The sequence below is a fragment of the Falco rusticolus genome, chromosome 11, assembly GCF_015220075.1.
Source record: "Falco rusticolus isolate bFalRus1 chromosome 11, bFalRus1.pri, whole genome shotgun sequence".
Classification (NCBI taxonomy): Eukaryota; Metazoa; Chordata; class Aves; order Falconiformes; family Falconidae; genus Falco; species Falco rusticolus.
This window is the reverse complement of record NC_051197.1, coordinates 11,916,345-11,934,950: the sequence shown is the minus strand read 5'-3', so window position 1 is coordinate 11,934,950 and position 18,606 is coordinate 11,916,345. Positions and strand designations below refer to the sequence as shown.

At 47.4% G+C, this 18,606-nt stretch overlaps 1 protein-coding gene and 1 long non-coding RNA gene across 5 annotated transcripts in view; both read right to left on the bottom strand.

The window, feature by feature from the left end:
* ERI3 (ERI1 exoribonuclease family member 3) overlaps positions 1-12,339 on the bottom strand; it is a 158,115-nt gene extending 145,776 nt beyond the window's left edge. Inside the window, exons 1-2 of one of the 4 annotated variants that reach the window (XM_037403499.1) lie at positions 12,262-12,339; positions 2,537-2,811 (exon numbers count right to left, since the gene is read on the bottom strand). In XM_037403499.1, coding sequence (XP_037259396.1) covers positions 2,537-2,788 — 252 coding nt within the window. In that variant the 5' untranslated portion in view covers positions 2,789-2,811; positions 12,262-12,339. The other 3 variants (XM_037403501.1, XM_037403498.1, XM_037403500.1) reach the window with 3 other exon arrangements.
* On the bottom strand, positions 7,426-9,304 carry LOC119155209. The gene is made up of 2 exons (XR_005106644.1): positions 9,035-9,304; positions 7,426-8,197 (listed from the first exon to the last, which is right to left on the bottom strand). It is a non-coding gene; the product is annotated as an uncharacterized LOC119155209 (long non-coding RNA).
* Positions 12,340-18,606: the final 6,267 nt, after the last annotated feature.

Below are 18,606 nucleotides of genomic sequence, written 5' to 3'. Positions count from 1 at the left end.
TACCATTCCTCTGTGAGCATAGGACGGGGACATGAAGGACCTTCCATGCCTGACCCAGAAGTGGTAAAGGACAGCAGCCACAAGGCACTCGGCCAGCAGTCCCAGCCACAGGAGCCACAACGCAGACAGCTTCCCAGAGGAATACCGCTGTCCTTGACCCTCCTTGATCCCCATTACAGAGGCCATACCATGAGACCTCCGAGAATTGGGCAGCGTGAAAAGGAATGGAAATGAAGTAGTCTTCAGGGCTCCCGAAGAAGCATGAAGGACTTCCCCAGGGATAAAGCCAGCAAGGCTGCTGGTTGCAGAAGAGCACAAACAAACAGTGGGAGGAGGAGGAGATGTGGCAGTCACACACCTTAGTGCAGATTAAAAGATGGCTATTTCAGTAGTTTCTGGTAAGAAGTCAGAATATTTTGAGGAGCAGTTAGTGAGAAATGTGAAGTGTTCTGGATGATGGCAAGTGCACTGTAGAAAACTTAGTTTGAGCTGGCTAAATTTACAGCTGTGCCTACCCACTTAAAGTGGATCAGTTTTGCTCTGTGTACGCAGCCTCTTCATCAAATCTCAATGCATCTGAATTTCACTGTACCTAGACTTCTGTTTTTCAGGTATTAAAACAAAAGCAGAAAAAAGGTCAGGATCACAGTGAAGATCAACACTTCACCATTCCTAGCTCCCCGGTCTGTCCTCAGACCAAACCTCCAAAACCTGTCTGTCACTGCTCCGGTAAAAGATCCTGTCACTAAAACTGTGCACAAAACATGACTGAAATACATGGCACAGTTTGCTCACCGTGACATACAACGCAGCAGTGAAGAGGACAAAAGCCACACTGGTCAGCAAAAAGGTAGGATGCAGGTAGGGGCATCAACTAAAATTTCATCTGATAAAGTTGCCTGATCCTGGCAGGCACCTTCAGCCTTTCCAGCTATACTGATTTCCATGTAGCGAGAGCCGTTTTGTCAAACTAATTTGTTGGTGAGGGTGTGAGGGACTGACAGCCCTTTCCACACACGATATGATGCAGACAGGTACTGAACACAGCAGACTGGAAAAATAACACTGAAGAACATCTCCACCTTAAAGGTGCTATCTCACCAACAAAATATATAGCAGATCTGCATTGGCCCAGACCATTACTTTCCCTGGCAAGGACTTGGGGACAAAGCTCCTTAAAACAGTAGTAATCATATTCCACTCATGCTCCTTTTTACTGCCAGCTGTAAACTAGCTCCACATGCATCATGGTTTTGCATCAAAATGTGCACAGACCAAACCCATATCCAAAGGGACAAGGTAGATCCAATTTACAGCTTTGACAGGTCTGTGCACCCAAGGCGGAGCATGCAGGAAATAGCCTGACATCTCACTTGGAGAGCGGTTAAGACCCTGCTAGCAGAACTGGATGCAGAGCTACAACAGCTTCCACAAAGACCCAGCAAAAGAGCAGGGAATTTGCTGTCCATTTCACAAGAAACACGAGAGGCACGCGGCATTCACCAAGGCACCACTGAGAGGAGTCAAGTTTTATCCCAGCTCATGGCATCCCTTTGACAGGGCAAGCTCAAGGGAAACCACAGCTGCACTAGGAAATGAACACACTGTATCGAGTCACTTTGATAATGAGATACCACACAGAAAACCGTTTAGTCTGTAGTATATTTGAAACAAAGCAAACAGAAGTTATTCTGACCCAACGCATGTATTACCAGCAATACCCTTAAGAGGCCAGTTGCTTGGCAGAGGAGGGTGTGAAGTCCAAGTTCAATTTAGAGACTTAAAAATTGTGTTTGTTACCAACCCAATATTACTTCGGATTATTTTCTTGTTTGCACACTTTTCTAATTTAAATGGAAAAGCTAGGCCCATCCTACTGACAACTGAAAATATATTTACTGATATGCTCTACGCTGCTAAAGAACTGTCTGCAGAAAAACCTCTGTACTTCATCTGGATCTCTGTATGCCTCAAGTGGTAGGGTAGGGCACTGGAGAATCTCTCTGAAGCTGAACTCTTCCTGTCTCATTACACTCCAGTTAACACCCAGGCAAGAGACCTTCAGCAAGATCAGATAGCCCCAAACTATTATTCTCTACTTAGAAACCCCATTATGTTGCACACATTTACATCATTCAAACTATTCCTAAAGCTGTTGGCTACCAACAGCTTTTTTCCTTGCAGAATCAATTAAGGCTGCCATGAGTACTCTAATACAGGTTCCCAGCCAAAAACTTTTAGACGCTTCCCAGTTCAGACAGATGACAAGCATACATGACTTAAAGATGTTTTCAGTAACACATGAATGGTCACTGCCTTGATGGAAATCGGGCTCCTTCATTTCATTCCCACCAAATGGTCCTGGCATTGCTCTTGAGATAGCAGGTGACCGGCAAGGGCCCTGGAGGACGAGCAACAGAACACAGGTGGGACAAACCAGAGAAGACAAGTAAGCCAGCACTGTGCTTTCTCCTTCCACCTCTCAGAACAGCATCAGCAACTTGCAAGGGCATAATTAACAGGACTGGCTATTTACCTGAGGATGAATCTGTGGTTTATCACATGTAGCCTCAAAATCCAGCACTAAGAAGTAGTGATATCTCTGTGGAGGGAAGGATGACATTGCTGCCATGGAAGCTCCAAAGCCGTGGGACGCCAGTTTCCTGCTTATGATGGAGCTGCACCCTTTGAGAACACCAGCCGGGAGGAGGGAGGACACAGCTTGTCTTGCCCTTGGAACTAAGTTTTGGGGAAACTTTGCTGCTCCAGTATGGAGAAGTGCTATCATTGAACATCCAGAGGCATCTGAAACTGAAGAGAGACTCAAGTTACTCATGCACGCATACAGCTCATCTCTGCTAGTATCTCTTCACTGTCCTCCTCTGACAGGGATTTCCTTTGTGCTTCCCGGTGGAGGTTCCAGCATCACAAACCTGAAATAACACAGTAACCTGCTCTAAGCGCAAGAGATGACATTTGGACTGAGCTCAAGGTGTCCAGAATCACAGGCAACTGGAAATTAACCTCTGAAAATGGCTCTAAATTAAGAACTACAAGACACAAAACAGTCATTGCTCCAGGCACCAGATCACACCCTCCTGCTGAACCTTATCACAGTAGAACACAACACAAACCACTTGAAACATAGAATATCTGATCTAAACCCCATTAAAATTTCTGAGGAGGCCTTTTGTCTTTTCATATACAATGCAACTTCTGATACACAGTAGGAATTAAATACAGCAACACACATATTAACATTACAACCCACCCAGCCAGCTTGGCCCTGAAACACCTGTTAGTTGCACTGCAACCTCCCACTTCCATTACAAATCCACACATCTGATGGCTGGAAGGCTCCTCCCAGGGAAGTTCTCATCTCCAGTACAAAGTTTCTTAGAGATGTGATTCTAGTGCTACACTCAATTTCTCACTTCAGGTATTTCTCAGAGGATGATATCGGTTCAACAAATTCACACCCAGGGACTGCAGGAACTATAGGAACTATAAAATGCAAGCAGGACTCCACAGGTTACAGCCTCCCTCCCAAAGAAATACCTCACCCAAGCATCACATTCTGATGCTTCCTTTTAACAAATGCTATTTAATAAATTACATTATCCATGTCAGACCACCTGGATTTCCCCCCCCCCTACCCTTTTCTTTGAAAGCACTGCAGGAAAAACTTGACAGGATTGTCACTGCCCAAGGCAGGTCAGTCTCAGAGCTGTTAATAGATTTTTTGGGACGAGAGTTTGAGCCCAACTCATGGAGGCATTACACAGCGACCGACAGTAAAACAGGTGAATTGCAACAACCCAGTCCTCTTGAATAAGAACATGTGTACCACTTCTAACTGTATATATAGACACACACACAGACACACCTCTTGCCACATAGATATTTAAATCCATCCCCACGGTTCGTCCCACTGCTTGTGGCTCTGGGCAAAAGCTCCATCGGAACACGTGCCACCCGCCTGCCCGGCTTCTGAGCCCAGGCTCCCCATGCCTGTGCTCATTTTTCACTCTACCATGGAAGGGCTGGAAGCACCTGCCGCAAGACAGGGAGCCGAGACGGGCAAGGCGAAAGGGAGGACTCATCACCCACGAACAAAGTCACTGTTTGCACAAAAGACAGCGTTTGCTCTTTCCCATCCGTTAGTCCGTCAGGTAAATAATGCACGTGCCAAAACACACACTTAATGAGGTAAATAATATGCCTTGAATAACGGCTAAATCTGTATTTACCTGCGAGACCGGAGAAACTCGGAAGGACCAGATTAGGAGATAATTGCGGCTGAGCAGGTTGTGTGCTTCGAGTAAACACGCATCTGGTAACCTTCCCTTTCCAAGGTTTTGAGTGAAAGGCAAAAATCAAAGGAGCTGAGATGTTTAACACTGAGCCAGTGCCCAAGCTGCCAATTTCACAGTGTAAATGCATCCCCACCTTGTGGCTCTCATGTTTGGGGGGCTGCTTGTTTTATTAAAGCAGTGTGCCAGGCAGCAGGTAGCCAGAAAACTGAAAACTCAAGTTTGAAAACCATAATGAAGAGCCCAACACTGCATTTATCCTAAAGGGGCTCAGTTCTACCTATTGCTTTTCCATCTACAGCTTTTACTTTCATTAATAAATGCATTTCAGCCAAATAGAAGTTATTTGTATTCTAACCTGCCCCAGAATAGAGATATTTAAGGTACACATGCTTTAAATCTTCAAGCTACTGGCTATGAATCTAAAGGCCCATCACGGCAAATAAATATAGTATCTCAGAATAAAGCAGCTTGTAAGTTAGTTGTGGTAAAACCTGGTCTTTAGCCTACTGCATAAAGTAAAATATACAGTTGGAGTGGGGGAGGCAGGCAGGCTCCAAGCCCTATATCAAACACAGGCAATAAAACATACATTATCCACCCACAGACAGAAAGATCAGTACTTCTCTAACGTATCTTAACCAGCAACACTAGGGCATCAGACATGAACCCCATGAATCTTCAGGCTGGCCCACACCAGGCACAGCAGCGCGGAGGTTTCCGAGCCACTGAGACCACACGGCAAAGGCAAACTGGCCATCTCGGCACGATTCAGGCACATCACCAGGCAAACACGGCAGCGCCACTCCAGACCCCAGCAGGTCTGTGTCACACAGGTACCATGGGACATCAGTAGAGGGAAATAACAGCCAACATCTAGTGCTTGTTTACACTAACAACTTCTGCAGGTGTCCCATGTCTAACAACAGGATCGGGTTCCCCATCGTACAGGCAGCCTCTCTCCCCACTCTCCCTTATAGCAGAGGGAGCAACGCTCCAAACAAAGGTGCACAAGTGGGGTGTTGCATGCCGATTTCCCTACGCAGACTGCATACAAATAAGGGCAACTCCACTGCAAACTCTGCACCTTCAGCCAAATGACGTTTTAACTGCATGTTTACCCAGCCACTGCTCTAGGTGCCCTGGGAAGACCCCACATCATCTTCTTTGGCAAGGTCAGAGTGCCTCAGAGCACAAGATAGCTGGTGAGCAAACACACTTTATTGGAAGTCATGTAAAGCATTTATAACTGCTATGACAATGCAAAGCACTAGTAATTATCCCGTATTTTTTTCCAACGGACAACAATGCAAGCAACTCAGCTTCAAAAATTAGAAACCCAGCTCTATCCATATAAATCCACATGTTCAGTGATTCCATTTCCAAATCTACATAAAACACCACATATATATTTCTTACGCATACAGGATCAGATTATAATCTCAGACATTGCAGGCTGTCACATCTGGCATTCAACCCTACCAGGTTAATATTTCATATCACACAGCTCCAATTCCTTACACAGATACATATGAAAGATAATGGGACCATGAACTGAGGCTGGACCTCAGGAATTATTTTGACAGATTGTACACAGACCTAGGAAAATGTAACAGCACTTTACATTTGAAACACCCAGTAACAGGGGTGCTGGAAGATAAAGTTCGCATTATGTGCTGTGTAACAGCATGTGCCACAGATGACACCACCAGCTATAATCAACTATCTTTTAAAAATAATTAAAAAAAAATAATCTCTGGACGTCAGCCACAGGTAAAAGGACAAGCTCAGGCTGACCACAGCTCTTGCTTGTTAGCGGTCCAAGCACACAATACTAAACCACGACAAGTTTGATCACCAGCAAGGAAGGAAAGCCAAGTGCCAGCTGTAGCCACTGGCTCGCCAGGGGCCCAAATGAGCACAAAGCAAACAATCCGCACCAGTGGCTCTCAGGCTCCAGGTTTCCCACCAGGGAAGCTGCATAGGGGTAACCACAAGCAGCAAGGAAAGAGATGAGGAACTCCTGCCACGTGAACACCACTGGCGAGAAAAGCCAGCAGGGCATTGCAAGCGCTCTCCCCCACCCATAGGACAGCCCCAAAGCCACACACGGACGTGCACCACGCGAGTTGCAGAGGATTCAAATTCATCAATGGCGAGACAAATTAGCTTATGAACTTGAGCTTAATGGGCTCTTTGCACATAACATTCACATTTGCTTTTTATAACCACATCTAATTAAAATCACCCAGCAGCAAGAGAAGGCATAACTTTAACAGCTTGCCTTTAACCCAAAAATATTCCCCTTCTTTGTCCAGTTTGATAAGGTGACGTAGGGAGGGAGCAAGACATCAAACTCCCTAAGTTCAGGTTAGAGGGGTAACCCAAAAAATTATGTTTTACGAGAGCCTCTCATTTACACATTAAATTACTTTGTTATGGCAACATGGCCCTCCACCATATTAAAAAAGTAAGCAAAACCAACCCCACACTAATCTAAAGGACAAAACAAACTAAAATTAAAAAAAAAAACAACAAAACAACCAAGCTTTGGGAGACCCTGTGCAAAGCCTGGGTAGCGGCAGCTGTGAACTCCTGGCCTCCAACAGAAAACTCAATGCTAGAGCAACAAAAATCCATCCAAAATGTAAGCCAGGTTTGTCTTATTTTATTAAATTACAGTGTCTTATTTTATTAAATTATATGAAGACTAAAAAAGATAGGGTAATAAAGATGCTTTTTGTAGAACAAAACTGCATACATTTAGCAACACCTGGAACACAGTATAACAAAAAATGCAGGACTTCCATTTTGGTAGCTGTTCAAACGCATACTCGGAGGTCAAACGTGAGCCCGTATTTCAGCTGTGTGAAGATATAACTGAAGAACAATAGAGATAACTCCTTTTTTTAATCAACCTTAACCTAAATCCAAGTATTTCATTACATGAACTACAGTCCAAAAAAGACACCACCTGGCTAGCCTGTGAGACAGGAAACAAGACTATGAACAAAGCCAGCTTATCCACTGTCACCATCCAAACTTGCAAAAAAAACCAAACACCAAAAAAACCCCAACACCATAAAGTAAAACAAACAACAAAACACAAAGCTTGTAGAACCATTTTAATAATGTAACAATTTTAGACAGGTAAATTTGCTTTTTTAATTTGTTAACCTCACAATATTGTCCCTTGAGCATGAATCATGGTTGCACTCCCTTCACTTTTGGCTGGGTTTGTCTCCAGCACTGCTAGACAACCAGCCTCACATTCTGGAAAATTCATAACGTAACTTTCTCAAAGCATTACCACAGGTTGTCTACATGCTGTCCCATCATTACTCAGCTCAGATACAACTCAGTATCAATAATTTTGGTTTTACAGCACTCCACAATCACACCCAGCCTCTTCCCACTACAGATGAAGAGGACCCTGTTCTTGAGAACTTACAGTCTAAAATTAGATGCAATACAACAAGGAAGGGTAATAGCAGAGAAGAACGAGGATTACAGGAGCAAAGTCAGGCAACTGCTCATCCAGGGGATACACGCATCTGTAGTTCAATTAAAAAATCCACTCTATATAGGCACCAGCTCGCCCCTCTATGGCCATATGGAAGAGATAAGTGAACACAGAAAGGGTTGACTAAAGGATGGAGGGCACTCTCAGGTTAAGGAAGGTCTTTCCCATTTCTTGAACTCATTCTTCCCGCTGCGTTCCTTGGCAGATATGTCAAAGGCACCACCAGATATGTCAGCTATGTCAGAGCACCAGAATCTCTTCCATTGTGACATCACAGACGTGATGGCTTGTGAGATCACAATGAGCGAGGCCGAAGGCGCTGATTACTTAGCACTTGCTGGGGCTATCACACCCTATGAGGCTGGGAAACAAACACATCTCAGTTCACTTGACAACACAGTGAAACCCATGCGAGACTCCACACCAGCAGGACATGAACTTATCCAAGCAGACCACCCAGAAGCCATCCCAAAGATGCACAGTACAATTCCACTCCAATTTTATTAGGCCACCTCTGCTAGGCAACCCACTTTCGTCAGCTCCTTGACTAGTCTCCTAAGACCAGTATTTTTAAACCTGCTCCAAGAGTAACTGCAGATAGGTAAATGGGTCTAAGCTGGAGCCTGAAGAAGTTCCACACAGTAAAGAACTGGTCATTTAGAGGAAACGTAGAGGAAGGAAACAACAAAAATTAAAACAAAGAAGCAACAACAAAGATACATACAGTGCAAGACTGGAAAGCCGCAGTGGAAGAGTGGAGTTGGCATTAAGGAAAGAACAGTTGCAGAGGACTGGACCAAGAATCCTCTAGTCCAGTCTCCTGCCTCTGCATGAGAGCCATAACAAAAGGCACCAGGGTGAAACTACACAAAATGAGGCTAACAAGCCAATAGTTCTGGGAAGCCAAAAGGAGGCAGGTCTTCCTCAGTCTTACTCTCCTGCTGATTACCTTACACCAGTTCCTGAGCTTGTCTGGCCCCTCCATGAGCCGATTCAACCACAGGAACCTATAAAAGGACTAATGCAGCCAGAATAAAACACAATTAAAACAAGATAGTTTCCTGCTGGTTTAGTGAGACGAATCAGCTCAGGGCCAGGCTGGATGAGTGCCAAAGCTCAAAGGAGAGGATGGGCCCACACTGGCAGAAGCAGGAGGGAGATGAGCCATTGGGAGCTGCTGGTCAGCTCAGCCACTCACCAAACCACAAACTTAGACCAGGATACAGACACCTGGGATGGCGCAGCACTTTGCAGGAAATGGAGAAGGTATCTTGGCTCTAGCAGCATAAGCACATAAAACAAAGTCAGAAAGCCCATTGGACCATCCTGTCTGAACCTCATGTAATGTTGGCCATAAAGTTTCCACTTCATTACTTCTGAATTGAGCCCAAAGGCTTGAACATCTTTCAGAAAAGTTTCTGGCCTTGAATTGCAGCATCAAGTATGGAGGCTCCCCACTACCTTCAGACAGCTCGTTCCAATCGTCAATCCATTTGCTGTCAAAAAATAACACATCTTAGTTTTCATTCAAACTTTCCCAGCCCTGGTCTTTGGAGCAAGTTCTGAAATTTTAGGCATTTCAATGCTCTCAATCCACAGCAGAGCTCCCAGTGCCAGGAGTAAGAGATTTGTAGCTATTACACTTCTAGTCAGTAAAAGCTACTATTGCATATTGGCCTAATTTAGTGGAAAGGAGACATAGCAGGCCACCCTTTGCTTAATGGAATCTAGCACGCATAATTACTTGATTTTCATACGCATGAATGCCACAGTTGTTCAAACTGCCATACACCTTCGTTATCTGAAAAATGAACTTGAAGGTTAACACCTGAGAGTGTCAAATGAATCTCAGTCTGGATTCAGGGAGACAACAATTGCATTGCTCAATATACCGGTCACTTTTATCTTCATCTACTCCAGAAGTGTTAAAAGAGAGTGTGTACTCTGCCAGAGCTCTGTCTCAGTAGACAAGCAAATGCTCCAAGCAGGGTAGCAACTACGACAGGGCATGGTTTCCACACAACCCAGTCTCAGTGAGTCCCAAAAACCAGCCAGGAAAGATGTAACAGCCAGCACTTCTGCTCTAGGTTATGCTTTGACAGCCACAATTTGTCCTCTTCTCCCCTCATTCCTCTGCTTGCCATTGCACCATGCTGGTATGTTAGCTCAGCACTATTAAAGTAAAACACCAGGAGTCTCAAGATGACCATTTCCAGCAATAACACATGCTTCAGATCCAAGGACAGATTTGTGACAAATGTGTAGCTGCCTAATAGCCTTCAGCATTCTCCTGTACGTAAAGCCACAGTGGCTGGTCCTACAACATTTACCTGAACTTCACCAGACCTGTGCTCTACAGTCTCACAGCCCTTTAGTGTAGGTGGCTACTGGACTGATACAGGAGCAAAGTCAAGTGCAAAAACTTCACACATTTCAGCCTCTTCCAGAAATCCATTTCCAAAATTTAAGCAGTGGGAGTGTCAGTAAAAAAAAAATCTAAATAAATAAAAATCAAGGCCTAGTGAAGTTAACAGGGCCAAAACAAGATAAGCACCAACCCAAACAGCTGTGATCGGGCCTCCTAAAGGAATCAAAATGAAGTTAAGTATCTCTCAACTGCAAAGCAGAAACTTTAGGTCATATCAGCATACATGCAATCCAAGGACTTCTTTATTTAGCATCAAGCACACAAGTGTTTTCTTTTTAATGTTTTAACAGATTTCTTCTTTTGGATTTTGGTAACACTCAAATCTGTCTAGCTATACATACTAACTTAAAAAAAACCCAAACAAACCAACAAAACACCCAATACACCATTCCTGTAGAGCAACCCTAAGTTTGAGATGAGCAAGAACCATAAAAGGGCCACTCTTTGAAACAAGACAAGCATTTAGTTCACACTATAAATGAACATGAAAATTCAGTTTCAAAAGCCAACATTCAGTACTTGAAAAAGGGAAACAAAAATATCTGAAATCAAATTTCCCAAGCCTACACACTGAAGAGTAGCCAACTGGACTTCTGACACATTACTTGTTTTAAGAATAATTCGTTCTTGGAAATACAAGGTCAAACACCAACTTTAACACCAAGTGATAGGAGATGCTACAATGCTGCAAAGGGCAAATAAAGGATAAAACCAATTCAAGTTGCCATTTAAAAAAATAAAAAATACTCAGACAACTGTCAAACAGCATTGGATAGGACAAGCGCCTTTAAGATGTACCTGCCTGGAGCCCTGCATACCTCATCCTTCCTGAGGCATAGTGCAAGCATTAACCTATTGGAAAATTTGCAGATCCCTTGCATTGCAGTTGAAAGAATATTAAGAGTTCAGACTAAGCAGCAGCTGTCAATCCACCCATTTCTGAAGCCAAAAGCTCAATAAGGAAAAGAGGCAAGTAAAGAAGTAGGAAAACAAATGTCAGACTTATTAGCAAACAGGCCAGCAACGACCACGTAAATCCACTTCACACAGGACTTGTAAAAGACAGAACATAAGTAATAAATGACAACACTGTTCCATACATCTCAGTTAGAAGAAACACCTGTAACAGTACAGCAGCCAGAAAAGAACAGGAGAAGAATTTCCTACTGCCACTCAGAAAACAAGTAAACAGATCCTGCAGTTCTAAGCCTTCTCAAGTTTACTTCAGTCTCCAAATCTGAGACAGGTGACCAATTCAATCCCACAGGATAAAAAAATAATAATAAAAAAAATAATAATCAAACCTCCTACTCCCCCATCACCATCATCCCGGAACCTCCACATCCCAAAAGGCACATGAAAAATCCTCGTTGCTGCTGCCTCTCTCTCATCCCGCACATGCCCCTTACTCCCTGGGCACACGGGTGTTTTCCCCTTTCTCAAGCCCTAACGGCAAATGATCCCGCTCTGGCTAGGACCGGCAGGACCGCTGCCACCCTCGAGATTTCCACCCACGGCAGAGCCCGGGCAGCGGAGGGCCCGGCAGCACGAAGCCGGGCCCGGCGTCGAGCGGACGAGGCTCTGCCACGCCTGCCCGCCGCCGCCCCTCACCCTCCCCTCGGGCCGGGGCCGCCCCCGACGGCCTCCCCGCACCCCCACCGCCGCCCCGCGCCGGCCCGCAGCCCGGCTCGCCACCCCAAACCCCCGGCCGCCGGCCGCCACGCCGGCGCAGGCCCCGCCACCGCGGGGGGCCAGGCCGAGCCCCCCCTCCCTCGCCCCCGGGCCTGGCCTCCACCCCCCGCCCCGGGCCACGGCGGCCCCACGCCTCCGCCAGGCCTGCCGGGCCCCCGAGCCGCCCGGGCCTCGGCACGGCCGTGCCGCCGCTCGCTGCCCGGCGGCAGCCGTGCCCCCCCCCGCGGGGGGGACCGCCCCGGCCTGGCCCTCCCCCCCCGCCCCGCACACACTCCGCACCACGAGTCCCCAACACCGCCACTCACCTCCGCGCACTCTGACCCCCGACCCCGCTCTGAGCGGCAGCGCCGCCGGCCAACCGCAGCGCCGCCTGCCGCGGCCGGGGGCGGGGCTTCCTCCCCGCCGCGCCCCCTCGCGCAGGCGCCCGCCGCCCGCCGCCGCGCGGGGCATGCTGGGGCCTGTAGTTCGGCGCCTCCGCACCGCCCCCTCGCCCTGCCCCGCCGCGTGGCCGCGCCTCGACGCCGCTGCCGCGGCGGCACCGCCGGGTGCCCAGAGCCGGCCCCGCCGGGTGCCAGAACGGGTCCCCGGAGGCCGCCCCGCGGCGTGCCCGGCAGCCGCCCTTGCCCTGCCTGCCGGCTCTCTTCCTCGTGTGCCCCGTGGCCACCCCCTGCCCACCCCGTGTCCCCAGGGGACATCCCGTTGTGTGTCGTGTCCCCCCCCCGGTCCCCTGAGGCCGCCTGCCTCAGCGCTCCCCCAGCCCCCCTGCAGCCCGGGCCTGCAGCACACCCGCTGCAGCTGGACGTGTAGTATCGCACCTGGGCAGCGCTCACTGTTGGCCGCAGTGGAGGGAGACCGTGTCCTCGGTGCCGGGGCAGCGTGGCCTGCAGTTGCAGGTCTCACTGGGGAGCCCTCTGGGGTGTTGCCCCTTGCCCCCACTGCTGCTGGGCTCACTTCACAGAATCGCAGAATGGTCTGGGTTGGACAACAGCTCAAAGACCATCTACTTCCACACCCCTGCCATGGGCAGGGACACCTTCCACCAGACCAGGCTGCTCCAAGCCCCATCCAGCCTGGCCTTGAGCACTGCCAGGGATGGGGCAGCCACAGCTTCTCTGGGAAACCTGTGCCAGTGCCTCACCACCCTCATAATGAAGAATTTATTCTTAATATCTAACATAAACCTACCCTATTCTCAGTTTAAAGCCATTCCCCTGTGTCCCATCGCTACATGTCCTTGTAAAAAGTCCTTCTCAAGCTTTCCTGTAGGCCCCCATCAGGTACTGGAAGGTCACTGTAAGGTCCCTGCGGAGCCAGCTCTTCTCCAGGCCGAACAACCCCACCTCCCTTATCCTGTCTTCATGGGAGAGATGCTCCAGCCCTCTGATCGTCTTCATGGCCCTCCTCTGGACTCACTCCAACAGCTCCCTGTCCTTCTTATGTTGGGGGCTCCTGAACCAAACACAATACTCCAGGTAAGGTCTCACAAGAGCAGAGCAGAGGAGGAAAATCACCTCCTTGGACCTGCTGGTCATGCTTCTTTTGATTGCAGCCCAGGATACTTCATTCTAGATAAGGTAGGTGCTGCTGGCACTGGTAAGTCTTTGTTGGTCTTAACAGTGCCCAGGCAGGGCTGCACCAGTAACTGGCACTGATGCTGGCCAGTGTTTCCTCCCTCCATTCGATTTGGATTAAGTCAAAGTCAGGTCCTTCAGCAAGCCTAGGGCTTGCCTTTCCCCTCCCTCGCTCAGACATCAGTCACTGGCTTCCAGTTCTTTCTATGTTTGTGCAGCTCTGATCCTAAACTTGTGTCTGGACATTGCCCAGTCTCTGCTAGACACTCCTAAACCATGGCATCTCCTCCCCATGCATGTGGCTAGCACTCTCTGCCAGGACATTCACATCTTACCTGCAATGATACCTAATTTTTAGCCTACTGCTGCATCTTAACCCTTGGAAAGTTCAGTTGCAATGCAATGGCAAGCATACTAGCTGGGGACATTCCCCTATTCGCTTGCTTCCTTGCCCCCCATGTTAACTCATGCATCCACATTTCAAGCCAGCAGCTCCTTTGCACCAGCCCTGATACTTCCACAGGGGTGTGAAGAGCAAACTGAGTCACTGACTAACACAAGTAGGACCACAAGGGATCCTAGAGGTCACCTCATCCATCCTCTGCCCACAGGCAGGAGCGGTCTTATCTTTCTGTCACCTTGCTGTCCTCTTCAAATCATCCCTTAAGCCTTTCTCTGGCTCCATGCCTTAAAATATTGGAAAAGGTAAGTGCCAGAGTGTGGAGATCACTGAGTGCCGCTCTGTGCAAGGCAGGCTGCTGGTGCTTTCCTGGCTGCCTGGCTGGCCTGCCTGGTGCCCCTGCCTTTAATTGTGTTGCCGACTTTTCAGGTTGGATTTATGGTTTTGCTCTGTTTGTATGCAGCCTTGAACTTGGGAGGCCTGACTCATGAAAGTAGCATGATGGAACTATAAAAGTACCAACAGCAAACCATTTAATAATAGAAAAAGTTCCTGTAAGCCCTCTTAGATTTGGCATCTCTCAGCCTCCCACCCACATAAGCAAGGATAATGTGAAGTTTTACTTCTAAGCTTAGCTGTATCGCTATGATTTGTCAAGCCTTTGGTGACTGATGTATGGCTTGCCAGCAGCCCAGGAGAGTCAATTGAGGGCCTTTGCGCTGTGGCATTCCTTGAGTGATCTGCCACTGCCCCTCCTTATCAGGGATGGAAAGTGGCTGAGAGGTGCTTGAAATTATGCTGCAACCCCAAAGCTTGAAATTTAGGGATCACAGCTTGCCTGTTTCTAGGAGGATGAGAGAGAGGAGGCCTTTTCACTGCTGACCTCTGCATCTAGCAGTAAAAAATAATTTTTTTCTCAGTCTAGACAAACAACAAATGGCTCATGGAGGTGTGCATGTCCTCTTTTCATCAGCCAGGCCCTGTGCTGTTTCCCAGGTTAGTCAGGCAGCACAGCAGGCAGGAGGTTTCCTCCTGCTCATTTCTTTGGGAGGGAAACCCCTCTTCCCAGCTAAGCATCTGTAATAACCAGGGGCCGCCTCCTGGCTTCTGCCAGCCTCAGTGACCCCTGTGAGATCTGTACAAGTCGTCCTCCAAAGACTGCAGGACAGTGATGTGATTCCCTTCAGCAACTGCGCTTTCAAAGAGGTCCTTTTTTCTGGCACAGCTGTCAGCTGCAAAAGGCACCCAAACCAGATTGAGCAGAACCCTGTTATATTAAATATTGTCACTGTTTCTGTAGTGTTCATATCTAAGCCTGTCTTACGTGAGTGTGCATGTCTCAAATGAACATTGCAGGCCACTGAAAATGTCACCTACAGATTAATCTGGCTCACTCCAGGCTTCTGGAAAAATGAATGAGGGTGATCAATAGCTATCCTGTGGCCTTCCCATCAATGCCCATGGCCCCTGCAGCATCCTTGCTGGGAACAGCTCCCCTCCCCAAGGGTCTCAGTCAGTGGCAGAGCTAAGAAATTCAAAGGTGGACAACTGCCATGGGGCCCAGGGCAAGCAATGCTGAGAAACTGGGTCATGCAGATGGGGAAAAGTGGGGAAAAGGGCTGATAGTTGTTAATCAGGGTCGCCTTATTTATTCCTGTTAGCACCTGATTATTCCTGGTAGCACAGCCCGTGCCAGTCCCGGTACCCCATTTCCTCAGGACCAACAGAATCAGCCCTCTGTCAGCACGAGAACAAGTGAGAGTGTTTCAGGAGCAGCTCTGGTATCTTAATTGCTTGTCCTACTTTAGAGATTTTGAGATGGCTAGAAGCAGCCCAGAGGAAATAAGGTCCATGCTGGGGCGGTGTCTGAGCTGTCCTGATTCACACAAAGGACTATCTTTGAGCCTGAGGGTGGAAGGGGCAGCTCGAAGCTTCCAGCTGTGCCCCCTTCTCCCATGGCTGGATCTCCTGTGCTGCCACCAGCAGATGCAGCAGCTTGGTCTAGAGTTACCTGTAAGTTTTATTTGCTTTTAAACCCCAACATTTTCTTAACAAAGCATCATTTCAGTGACCTCCGGGCTGATGGATGGACAAGAAAGCAGCAAACTGGTGGGGCAGAAAATACAGAATGTGCACACACACACACACACACACACTGACCCTGCGTCACAGCTGCAGAAGATCCTTCGCGTCAATAAAGGGCTGAGCCCACCCCAGCCCAAGATGAAGTATCAGGTCACTGCCTGCTGCTGGGTCAGCACAGCCGGGGAGGGATGGTCCCACTGACTGCCTCCCCAGCCCTGGTCCTGGTGCCTCCTTCCCAAGAGCCCATGGAACACAGCTCCTTTTAAAGCAATGGGATTTTACATGATTATGGCACAAAGAAACATCACCTCATTTTAAAGGCAACTCCTTTAGTTCTGTTCAGCTGCTTATGCTGAATGCAACTTTTAAATGTCTTATAATATACATGACAAGTAGTTTTGTATCACTGTTTTCTACTTAACAAGTTAATAACGTGCCAACCCAAATCCTTCAGTTACTAATGCCACCGGTGGGACTCATTAACCAACGTGAACACATATTTAAGGGAATACTAATATTCACAACGTACATTTTTATATTCATGTTGTCATTCTTGAAACCACAGCTCAGTTCATGTATTCTGTTGAAACATTTGTTTGCAGAGGATTTCTCACTCCCTTTTCCTCTAAATACATGTACTATCACTGGGGTACCATTCTGGTGAATGATATTAATGACAGCTTGTCATCACGGGAAGCTATTCCTAGCTGTCAATTAAAGGGTGTTTTGAAAGAAAGCAGCTCATTCAACCCCGGTGGGAGCAAGTGTGTCTCATTGTTTGACAGTGTCCCCCTTGATGAATTTGGAAGCAGCAGCAACAGCAGCTCTGTGGGGCCAGAAGGTTTGCAGATGCAGCACAGGGCTCTTGGGTGACAATGACAAGAGATTTTAAAGGTGCTGGTGCCCTTAGCAAAGGAAAGGCAAAAGAGGATTTCAGATCATAAAAGCAATCCACATGTAGGAGTATAGGCCAGGAAAGGAGTCCCAGGGACACTGAACCATTCTCCTCCAACTTGTAATATGATTTCCCATCCAACATCTCAGTAAATTTATTAATCTCTATCTTTGAATATGTTTCTTTACTTGCCCATGTTAACCCAAGTAGAAGGCTTCTCCAGGTCTTCTCTGCCTGATAGGTTGGAAACTTACTCTAATTCCCAGATAAAATGTATTCATAGCTAGTTTACACTAATTTGCTGTGGAAAAATATTCCTTTGCTTTAACTTGTGGGGGTTTTTTCCTCCCCTGGTGTATTTATAGCAGCTCTCAGATCCCAGTCATCTTTGTTATCTTTGTTTTGCTGGGCTAAAAAAGCCGTTTTATTCTTGTGTCTCCTCATCACCATAGCTTTCCATTTTCCACACCATGTTAGTAGACCTCCTCTGCACCTGCTTCAATTTCAATTAAATTTTCTTGAGCATGAGTGCCCAGACTGGTACGTGGTATTCCTGAGCTGCGCTCAAAGGCCTTGTACAATATTTGTCACTTGACCCTGTAAATATCCCTCATATAAACATGCTTGATTTCTATATTTCCCCCCTCAACAGGGTGGTCCACTCTCAGGGCTTTCTTGTTCCTTTTATTTTCCTAAGCACTCCTTGCACAGTAATAAAAATGTACAGACTCAGTGGGGATCTGTTTTAACTTCAAATGTGCTGATTCAGTTCAAAACCCATTAATTCAGCCGGAATCAGGGCCATGGGGTGGAAATCCTTTTCCAGTTAAAACAGAGGTGAGAGGGACAGCCTTTGGCAGGCTAGGAAATAAAGTACATTAGAAAAACATAGCAGGACACCAGAAAGTGGGTGTTGACTGGGCTATGTTCACAGAGAACCAGGGAGACTTGGACATTTTAGATCAGGATGGGATGGATGTCTCTGTAGGAGATCTGCTGTAGCTTGGATTTGGGCAAAGCTCTGGGGTTTGATGCATGGGAGCATTATATTTCTTTAGCCTGTGCTTTCCTGGGTTGGACATGATGGTCCCTAGCGGACCTCACATTGACTGAGCATGCAAGGCGCTGTACAAGGCTGGCCAGACCACTGTACAAGGCTGGTCCCGTCTGGTCCTGCATCCAAAAAATCCCTCGTTATCCAAGAACGCAAAAGGATGCAATGAAATGCAAAGCAAAAATAAACAACTGTGTAGCTTGAGCTACACGCTGCCGTGGTTCCCTTCTGTGTGGGCCTGGTGTGACCACTCCAAGCACAGTGTCTGGTGCTGCATGTGAAGCTACCACCAATGTACATGCTTCAGGAAGCAGGAGCACACCTGGGTAGGTGGCTTGGGTAAGGAGGCAGGGTGAAGAATGCCCAGTGAATCCAGTTTTTGCCTCTTACCTCCACTTTGTACGCGGGATGAGCAGAAAAACTTCCTATGTGTGTCAGGAAGGCATTAACACTGAAGCACAAAATAAAATAACCCCTCAGCAAAGCATTTCCACAAAATGTTTGACCAAGGAAAAACGTAGGCTGACCATGGGAGAAATTTCCTGAGGCTATGATGCATTAAACTGTGGGATCACCTCCCGAGAGGAGCGGTGGGAACCATGAAACCGGCCACTTACAGCACCGTAAAATGTCCCGTCGGTGCCA